Source organism: Pelmatolapia mariae, linkage group LG12 (assembly GCF_036321145.2).
Source record: "Pelmatolapia mariae isolate MD_Pm_ZW linkage group LG12, Pm_UMD_F_2, whole genome shotgun sequence".
Taxonomy (NCBI): domain Eukaryota; kingdom Metazoa; phylum Chordata; class Actinopteri; order Cichliformes; family Cichlidae; genus Pelmatolapia; species Pelmatolapia mariae.
The window spans coordinates 26,267,099-26,277,738 of record NC_086237.1 but is presented as its reverse complement, the minus strand read 5'-3'; the positions used below and the strand labels follow the sequence as shown (position 1 = coordinate 26,277,738).

Here is a 10,640-nt window from a genome sequence, read left to right as displayed (position 1 = left end):
TTTACCTAAAGTGTAAACAGCACATCACAATAAAAATCTTTATTTTAAAAATAACAGTTTCACAGTTTAAAATTGAACTGAATTGCAACTTAAAAGTTATATGACAAATTTTTCTTTCAAAAATAGAAAGGACTCTGAATGGAATGCAGGACTCTTCATCACAGGCCTTGTCTCCAAGTGGGAACAGCTCTGTAACAAAAAGAAAATTTTAGTCATTTAGAAATAAATTACTCATTATTACCAAATGTTTCTTGACAGAAACTTGAACGATTTACAGAAAAAAATAAAGTTTAGGAGGTAGACCTGTGAAACATTTGTAGCATTGGCCCATCTCCCGACGGTCCAACGTGTTTCAGCCGCTCCTCCCATCCCTTCGTAGGGCGGGTAAGCCTGGAGGGGTCTCTGTTGACATGATTGTCCACCTGAATGTGGAAAAAACAACAAAACGTCAACCTTTTTCCCACACGCAGTTTAACCTTCTTATTTCAAGATTTCACGATGATGATTTTCTGATTTAATGACTTAACTGTTACTTTTTCCACAAGAAAACAAACCTCTCACCTTCTCCTTCAACTTGGCAGCGAGTCTCCTCTGCCTTTCCTCTTGCTCTTTTTCCCTCAGCTGGTTCTCATGGCGCTTTGCCTCCACCCTGTGAAGATCCTGCAGATAGGCAGAGACGAGCCTTGTATTTCACAGTGTTTTGACATCACAACCTCGCCTGACGAAAACCGCGCTCTAACCCAGAGCGACGTCCTGTTTAACACCAGACATCTGAAAATCTGGCATTTTACAGCAGTCACTTAAGGCATCTCAGTTTAAAACATGCAAACATCACATCTTGTGTTTCCCTGTGTCTGTAATTTTGGCACTTTTGTACCCTTTCATTAAAACGCCTGATGCTCTTTGTTGCCTCCTTTCTCCTCTCTTCTCTTTCTCTCTCTTCTTCTGCTCTTCTCCTCCTCTCTTGTTCTTCCTCTTCTACTCTCCTCAGTTGGAGCTGCTCCTCTACGATTAGCTTTACTTCAAGCTGCCGACGGTGCTCCTCCTAATAAAAAGTATGTATACATTATTGGTTAAAGTTAAAAGCAGTTCAGGACACAACATGCACATATTTACTCCTTGGTTTTACTCTGTATTTTAATTTTTACTTTAAACGAGTGCATAACTACACAGAAGTGCTCCCTGACTATAAACTACAGCGACAGTAAAATGACACACGAGCACAAAAGCACCTTTTCCCGTCTCCTCTTTCGAATCTCTTCAGCCAGTCTTTGCTCCTCTTCCTGCTCCTCCCTCCTTTTCTTTTCTTCCCTCCATTCCTCCAGACGCCGTGCCATCTCCCTCCTCTCCTCCTCAGTCCTAAAACAAATTATATAACATAAACAAACGACATCCCCAAAAATCCATCAATCAATTGGGTGCTCATAACATGAGGTGGGCTTTGCGACATTGGGTTGAATTAAACTGGCATAGCTAGGTGATCAACCCGCCTGCATCATCTCCTTTTTATTTCACACTAGTGTGTCACACTCCTGGCTCACCTGTGTTGCTGGGCCTGGCTTTTGGCCTCCTTTTCCCTCCTTTTTGCATCTTCTGTCTTCTCCTGAGTCTGTATCCTGATCTGGCGTTCCTGATGCTTGCTGGCTTTCCAGCGCTGAATAGCCTGCCATTGGCATAAAAATAAGCAGTGACATAAGAAACCACAAAATACTTAGCAAGCAGCAGCACGGGTTGCAAAAAATTTCTTATGATGTGCTGTCTATTTAATCTTAACACATAAAGAAAATGTGAGGTAATGTTCAATCATCACCATTTTTTCAAACTAATCGGGGGGGATATGTAGTGAAGATGAAAATCTAACTCTTTATGATTGCTTAGTTTTCAGTTAAAAACAGTGGATTGTCAGCAGAACTCCTGCGCTGATGTTTTAAGTCTCCCCTCCTAATAAATTATTAAATGCTTTTTGTAACTCTGTCTGAAAACTCAAAGGTCAAACTGGCTCACCATCAATGAAATTCAAAGGTTATTGTAGTGTGTGAAGTGCAAATTCTGTTGGCTGTGTTGCACAAACTACCGAAAATTAGAATCCACTCAGAAGTAGAGGTGGTTCACAAACATCTTCACTGAAAAACCAAAGTGTTTGAGTTCAGGAGTAATACATGACTACATGGTCAGTAGCAACCACAGCCAGAGAAAACCTGTGAATGCATCAGCATATCATATCACTGACCCGATTACTGATGTTAGCATAACGGTGATATGTGGGAGTCAACCAACAGGACCAGCCTCTAAGATTACAATCATCACCATCTAACAAACAGGACGTGCGGCAAAGCAGTATTTAAAGCTATTACATCATTTGATATGTCATGAAGTTCTTTCTTTATCATTTTGTGCAAAATATATCAAAATCCAGAATCTTCTGTTTGCAACTTTACTGTAATGGTCTGCATTGAATACTGTTTAATTTCACTCAGAGGAGTGAGGAGTGAAACTGTAAGCAGCATGCATGAAGGTTATAGTGTGAAAATGGAAATGCTCCCATAAAACAACAGATATGGCCTTAACCTTGAGGATGAGCTAAAAGTGAAGTTCACAGGTGCTTTTTCTCCAACCTCACCTATATGCACACATATATAGATAATAGTTGGATTTCTATTCTGCTCAGACATGTTTTGCCATTACCTCTTTTTTCCTGTCCTGCAGGTAGATGAGCTCCTGATGCCATTCCTCGTGTTGCTCTATTTCCTCCATTGTTTTACCAGGCAGATACAGCTTGGCTTCTTTCCTGAAGCCTGGCTCCCCACTGTGCTTCACCCAGACCTGTAAGTCAGACAGATTACAGACAGACAACCGCGCTGAGGTCACCAAGCTTTGGGCTGGCAGCTGCTGAGTCTGCCCGTTAGTTTAATCAGTAGTGTTTGACCGTATGACATGATCGGCAAGTGAAAGGAAAAGAAATAACAGTAATGGTTTACTTGCTTTAAGAAAAGCTTCATGGTCATATTGGTCCCAGCCACCATAAGAGCCTCCAGTCTTCTGCAGGAAAACCTCCAGCGCTCTGACTTCTGCTGGCAGGTCTCTGTCGGGTGGTTTGGTCTAATGGAAAAGAGGCAGCTATGAATTCGGGGTGCATTTTGAAATAAAGTCAACAGCCACTGTGTTGGTTAGAGAGCTATTTATTTATCTTATTCTAATTCTGAGACTTCTCACTGAAACTCATCTCTCTAATATTTTATTGCCTAACTGACACAACAGAAAATTCAGAGAGGAGGAAGACGAGACAGAGACACACCCTAACAGTGGGAGCTGTGGGTAGTTTGGGATTCGTTTTGACAGCAAGGCTCCAGTTTTCAATCTTCTTCTCATAAGCGGTGATTTCCTGTCTGCATGTCCACTCTTCCTTCAAAAATTCTTCAAAGCTGAATGAAAAGCAAATCAATTTTAACAAAATATTGACATCAGTACAAAAGTTCACCCCCAGAAAATATTAAACGGTGGCTCCTCTTTCTCTCCTTTAACGTACATAAAGCTGCGAACGAATGCAACATGTACAAGTGCAATGTACCTGCTTGCTTCACTATGTTAAATATTATTATATTTTAAGTTAAAGGTAGTTTTCTTTAATAGGGATGACATATTTTAAAATGGATTTTAAGCCTCTATATCTAACTCAGGTTGTTTGGTTTATGCTGTTACCGTGAGCGCTGTTCCTCCTTCACGCTGTTAATAGAAATTTCCACCTCTGACATGATTTCCTTCAGTTTTTCAATCACTGAAAATCCAAGAAGAAATGCAGAGACAATAAGAACTCTGTACATATAACAATGCAGTCAACTTTGTTGAGCAGTGCACTACTCAGATGCATTGAGTATTTCCTTTTCAGTCACTTTTCTCACTCAACAAGTGTTAATAGACCTCTCTGCTCAATCACACTTGTTATTAATCTCTGGCTCTCGTCCACAGCATGTCTTTCATCCTGTCTTCCTTCTCTCTCCCCAACCGGTCGCAGCAGATGGCCCCGCCCCTCCCTGAGCCTGGTTCTGCTGGAGGTTTCTTCCTGTTGAAAGGGAGTTTTTCCTTCCCACTGTCGCCAAAGTGCTTGCTCATAGGGGGGTCACATGATTGTTGTTTTTTTTTCTCTGTATGTATTATTGTAGGGTCTACCTTAGAATATAAAGCGCCTTGAGGCAACTGTTGTTGTGATTTAGCGCTATATAAATAAAATTGAATTGAATTGAATACTCTGCAATAGTGGAAATTAAATTAAAGAGGACCTATTACATTCATTTCCATTTCCAGATATTTACTCTTGGATCTTTACTACATCAGCTTTGCATGATTAAATGTTCAAAATCATCCCCATTTACTTCATAGTAAGTCTCGTTTAGTCTGAAATGAGCTGTTTTAGCTCCTTGTCCTTGAAGCAACATTTTTATGACTGGCTGCCAATCGAGAACAGAACGCTTAAATAGCAGGTGGAGTGAGATGTCCATATTAAGGATATCCCATCTCTTTGACATCATCCAGACCCAGGAGCAGAAAAAAACTGTCTAAAAGGGAGTTTTAAGCGAGGTCTGAAGCCTGAGCTTGTGGCTCACAGGGATTTCTTGCACAAATACCAGCTATTACTAATTAAAACCCTCACTCTGTTTAATATGAGCATTTGCCAACAGTATAATATATATGACAGGAATAAGGAAAAGCAGAAACGGTCCACTTTAACATAAATGAGTAAAAGCTTACACTCCGGAGTTGGTTTCACATCAGTTAGATGTCTCTGAAATTTCCTCACACCATTATGAATCTTCATGAGCTGCTTTTGAAGATTTATCTCTGAAGGAAAAAGAACAGGTTAATGAAAAGCGATATTCATCACAGAGGATGGATGTTTCTTCTAATAAAGGTTTATTGCTATGCCTCCAGTTCCAGAGATTCCAGCCTCTCTGGATCTGATAATAAGTCTTCCCAGCAGGGTATTTTATACCCCACAGAAAAAATGATGAGTGAGATGCCCTGTCACCCCGCAACATTAAAATGTCAGGTGAAAATGTTAGTATATGTAAAGAAAGACCTACTCTCAGCATTTCTTTGTCCCTCCAGCACTTTCTCGTACTCTTCGATCTCTCCATTCACATCCGCCCAGCCATTCTTTCTGCACTGAGAAATCAGTGTCCTCTCTTTCTCCAACTTCTCAATCCTATGAAAAGTTCAGCAATTCATTTGATCTGTTACACATTATTACAAATAATCTGATTTCACCTTATTAGAACAATTAAAATTACAAGTAGACATGGTCAAGATGACCTGTGATTAAAATTATCTTTAGGGTTTAGAGAGAATGGTCTGAAAAAGAGGAAATATCAAGTCAGCGTCAGTTCTCTGGGAGAAAATGTGTTGTTAATGCCAGAGATCATGAGAGAATGGCTTGATTGCTTTGAAATGATAGTAATGCAACAGTAACTCCAATAACCACTTGTTATAACCCAGATGTGGTATAGGAAGAGCATCTCCTAATGCACAACATGTCGATCAGTCTTGATATCTTCTGCAACATTCAGATGCTAGGGTCAGAATTTGGCATAAACATTAAGAAAGCATGGAACAATCCAGCCATGTATCAGCGGTTCAGGCTGCTGGTGGTGATGTAATGGTGTGGGGCATATTATCTTGGCACACTTTGGGACCCTTAATACCAACTAAGCATCGCTTAAATGGCACAGAGTATTATTGCTGACTGTTTCCAACTCATCTTCAGTGAATGAGAAATCAACATAACATCGATATGAAACTTTGGACGATGTAAATAAAAATATGTGTTAGAAATTCAATTTAAACACTGAAGAAGTGACAGCAGCAGTATTACTTACTGCCTCCTGTTCCTCTCAGCCTCCCTGAGGAACTGTGCAGCTTTCTGTGTGGCCAGCCTGTGGTCCACACTTTGACCGCTTAGCAGGGGTGATGTGCATGGCTGCAGGACACTAGGGTCTTCCTCCCCCTGCTCATATTCAGTTAGTGTTAGTAAAACACAAGTGCAGCTCATGCCAACAACCTCAGGTGTAGATTTTGTCCAGAAAGTTCTGTCCGATAATAAATCCACAGTCTACTCAACGACATTGGCATCTGTAACCATGTTATTTATACAGCATCCATTATCGGACAGACGCAAATTTAGCAACAAAAGCTCTGAAAAACATTTCAAAAACAATTAAAACCATTAATGGCGCGTGTATGTCAGAGTCCTGCATACTACTGATTAGCGCAATAAACAAATCTGTAAAATTACCAAGCAGTTTCGTCTCTTAAAGCTAACTTTGCTACCTAGCACTGATTAACGTTAGCTCTTTAGACTTTCAGATGGCCCGAAAACTGAAAGTAAAACGCGCCAAAAAGAAAACAAAACATATCATTCAAATACAGCCGGCTGTCTAATGTAAGGCAGTTTAGGAATAAATGAAATAATGAGCACTATGACAGATACCGAGCAATGTTTATCATTCTCCCATGCAGTTGCCAGGGCAGCCATGTTTGGAGTGGAGTACTTCTGCAGTCACTGGTTTGTACCAGCAGAGGGCGCTGCTGTCATTAAGGGACTGTGGTATAACAAGTGACTGTAAAAGAACCGTGGACTGTACGTAGCTGTATATGACTGTATATAACCACGAAGAAAACCTTACACAAACATGTTTCATCCTCTTTATCCAGTGTGAAGCTGTCACATGGATACCAGGCTCACTCCTTAAATGTTTTGTTATTCATAACCACAATCTTTTCCTGCCACTGCCATGTGGTTTTATTCCCAGCCTTGTAGGTTTGCATGTTTTCTAGAAGATACGCAAAGTCAAAAGCCAGAAAAGTCAGTGAGCCAAAGAAATATTGAAATCTTCCTTGAATTAGTAACCTTTCAATTGCTGAAAAGTGATTTTAGTGTGGCCTAATAAAACTTACAAAGTATAAAAAGTCTTCAAAGACTATTATTCCATGTTTTCCTTTCAGTCTCTGTACCCCAGTTCTCGAGTTATAAAATCTGACTGTACCCTGCAGCTTGATAGTTAAAGTTACCTATATGCCTCTCACTCTCTAAAATAACCGCCTGCGCAGTGTACCGAGGCCTCGGCTATTTCTGTAACAGCTTTTTCACGATGGCCAACAGCTATAATTATTATGAGACTTGCCAAAGTGACAGTGACAGAGACAGAGAGAGAAAGAGAGTGAAGGCAGTATAAATAGAAACCTGAATCCATTATTGAGTGCAGATATTGGGGATGGTCTCTCCCTCGGGTGCAGAGGCAGAGTTGTGATCGCAACATAAATAGCAACCGCTCTCCTTAATGGAGAGTGTTACAATTTCCTGTCCTCATCCTCAGCAGAGGGACCCACTTAATTTGATAAAAGAGGCAATCAGATGACTGGTTGGCATGACAGATCAAACAAGTGGGTACAAAGCTGGGGATTTCCAGACCACATACTTTGTATCTGCATACAAAAATGTAAATGTCAAGGAGAGCAAATGAAAGTAGCTTGAAGATGACATAACTCGTTCCAGCGTTAAGGCATTAGCTCAGCAAAACAACCCACAACTCAAAGATCACCTACTACCACTATATGTGGCTGTCATAAGTTAAACGTGTGATTAGATATGTCTCATAGCAACAGTACAGGAGAAATACTCAATATAAAATTAGCAGTAGCACAGAGTGGAAGTTAAAAAACAGCTGTTTAATTCAACATTTTATTCAATAAATCCCGTGCACCACCACCGTCCTGAGATAATGTTAGCTGAGGGAAGTTGCATTAAATCAGCTCGACTGAAACACCATCCAACACTGGACACACTTCGCGTGATATTCTGAGCAAGCTAATGGCTCAGCCACAGGAGTAGAAATTGCGCAGCAACCTCCTTGCAAGCAACAGATATGAGATTTTTAATGATTTATCATAGTTAATTGCTGTGTTATCAGAAACAGATTGCATGCAGTTGCCACCTTGACCCCATTTGTTTGCAGACTGATAGCAGACTGACTCCAGCTTGTGGAAACATTTTATGGCAGGCTTTAGTGAAAGCCTTCGTATGCTTGACAATCTTATTGGATAAAACAAATAAAGACAAAGTTTAACTTTGTGGACATAACTTGCCGTTTAAAAAAAGGTCAGAAATAACAATAAATGTCATTGCAATACTCAGGATACCTTAGTGTAAAAAATTGCAGTAATATCACATCATTAGTGAAGTATTGTGATGATATTGTATCATGGGGTGTGTGGTGATTCCCACTTCTGAGTAAAACCCACGGATTCAAATTTATTTTCAAAATAAAGTGCCAAAACTAAAAAATACTTTATACACAAATTTTTATATTACTTTGTGTTATTGGATAATAATTAGTGATATCACTAATTCTGCAGTTGTAGAATTTATCAGGTGGGTATCTTAATGTACATCACTACTTTGCAATATTCACTATAATATAGTTTCTAATGTTTTGAGTCCTAAAATCCTGCCATGATGTTTCTTTACCGCTTATACAGCTTAGAGTCCCGGGGCCCTGGAGCCTGTCACAGCTGTCTCTGTGTGAGGAGTAACTCAAATAAATGACATACAAAGAACTCAGAGTAAATGCACTTTTGCTTTTTTAGAATTAGGTCACAAAACCGATTAAAACTTAAGTCAAACTTTCGTAAGTCAATGTTAAAATCATGTCTTAAAACTGGAAGGCATTTGGATGAGGCAATACAGGTAGGAGAAAGAATGAAAGAAAGAATGACATGACCTCTGACCTCTTACTTAAGAGCCAATGAGCTATTTGGAAATGTTATGACACACGATCGCTGTAAACTGAGTGGACAGTTTTGCATTCTTGAACAGTGGAAGTATCAGCGTCACTCATGCCAGATCTTTAAATTAAAATTTATGCCATTCTTCAAACTGTGTGTGTGTTTCCCATAGGAAAGCATTAACACACACACACACACATGATGGCTGTTTAACAATCTATCCGAGGGGACTCCCATGCCTTATAGTTTTAGTTTTAAATGTATTAAGTTATATCTGCTACCTGCAGGTATAGCGGAGTCTTGTGGAGGTGCCCAGCTAAGATATTTATGGACAATAAAGATGTGAAGCTTTCTTTATGCTATTACCAAAGACATCCACAGTATTGAGGAAGTTGTCTAGGCTCTGGGGCACAGCAAAACACATCTCATCCCCTCTGGGGATGGGAAAAAATGCATTACTTCTTAGTGATAGAAATAATGTCAACTAAATTTAGTTTTTGAACCCTTTTAGGTCTCGGAGCTCTTTCCTTCCATTGCATGCCTGCCAAAAGTTCAGGCTTGTTTTACTTTTAGTCACTATCGCTGTCCCCCTTTTTATCTTCTTTGCCTTCTCCAACTATGGCCTCTTTTCTTTTGCCAAAAATGAAAGAAAAAAAGCCCAATGAGACCTGCTCCAGCTGTTTCCAACATCCAACTAACTGAGAAAAGGGAAAGCGACATTTCTCCTGTTCTTATTTTCGTTGTAAGGTTGTGTCTTAATTTTGCACCCAGATGTAGGTGTGACAGTGAAGCTTACAGAAAAGTGTTATTTAGCTAATGCAATAGCTTATCTGTTGCCCATTTAACAGGTTCATTTGACCATTCATGCACAGGCAGTTGCATATCCATCACTTCACCCTAAATCTAAATCTTCTAATATGTCTTCAACATAAAAACTGAGTGATCTGCATTGTGGTGGAGTTGATTTTTGTCCACTTAAGACAGTTCCAGCCTGTGATTTGACTGTCTAAACAGATTTAGGTCCTCACAACATGAGCAATGCCGTGCACCCGCATACGCAGAGTTTGTTCTGACACCTGCTGTAATTGTATACGGTGCTACAAAGCAACACGATCTGACTGTGCCCTGCGCATGTTGAGCATGTTAGACCCATACAGGTTGCCATCCGGGGCGGACACATGCATTTCTGTATGTGTGTGTGTGCGTGTGTGTTTGTATGCATTTCAGTAAATCACTTGTGTTCTAAGGACTTGAGTAGGCAGTAGGAAAGTGATCAGTCTAATTGCTTTTCCTGCTGTGCTTCATACTTGTACATCCTCTCTGACGTCAGCACATAAATGTTTCTGCAAATGTTCCTTTCGCTCTGATCTTCTGGTCATTTATTGTGAGTGCTTGTGTTAATGCCTTTATTTCTTTTATTCTTGCCCTTAACATAACCACATTTATCGTCTGCAGCCAGACTTTGTAGGAACTCTTGCTTCAAAAATAGCAGTTTTGCACCTCTTTCAGTGATCAGAGGAGACGTCTGAGGAGAAGCGATATCGACTTTTCTCTTTTTCTTACTTTTGGACAGTTGACAGTTAAACAGTTGCTTTATTTCACACAGCTGCAGGGCATGAAATGGGGGTAATGACTGGTCTAGAAAGCAATAATGCAACAGCTTGGACAGGGTGAATGTTTGGCATGCAAACCTCAGCGGTCCCTGGAGTCCTGATAACTTCAGTCATCCTCTCTTTTGACCTTTCATTCAACACCACCAGTGGGCCGTCGTTTCTGCTCATCCAGCACTCCGCTCTATGCAGGATGGCTGAAATGAGCTGCAGTATCATTGCACCTTTACTTGTTAAATAAGTGGCAGTTTAATA

At 40.2% G+C, this 10,640-nt stretch overlaps 1 protein-coding gene across 1 annotated transcript; it reads right to left on the bottom strand.

Annotated features, from left to right (window-relative positions):
- Window positions 1-24: 24 nt before the first annotated feature.
- LOC134638744 (coiled-coil domain-containing protein 112) lies at window positions 25-6,533 on the bottom strand. Its single transcript, XM_063489605.1, has 14 exons — window positions 6,482-6,533; window positions 5,871-5,998; window positions 5,079-5,200; window positions 4,747-4,836; window positions 3,700-3,775; window positions 3,296-3,422; window positions 2,983-3,099; window positions 2,686-2,823; window positions 1,542-1,663; window positions 1,233-1,359; window positions 878-1,045; window positions 562-660; window positions 304-422; window positions 25-189 (listed from the first exon to the last, which is right to left on the bottom strand). The coding sequence occupies exons 1-14, from the start codon at window positions 6,524-6,526 to the stop codon at window positions 159-161; spliced, it is 1,509 nt and encodes a 502-aa protein (XP_063345675.1). The 5' UTR covers window positions 6,527-6,533; the 3' UTR covers window positions 25-158.
- Between the last annotated feature and the right edge of the window lie 4,107 nt (window positions 6,534-10,640).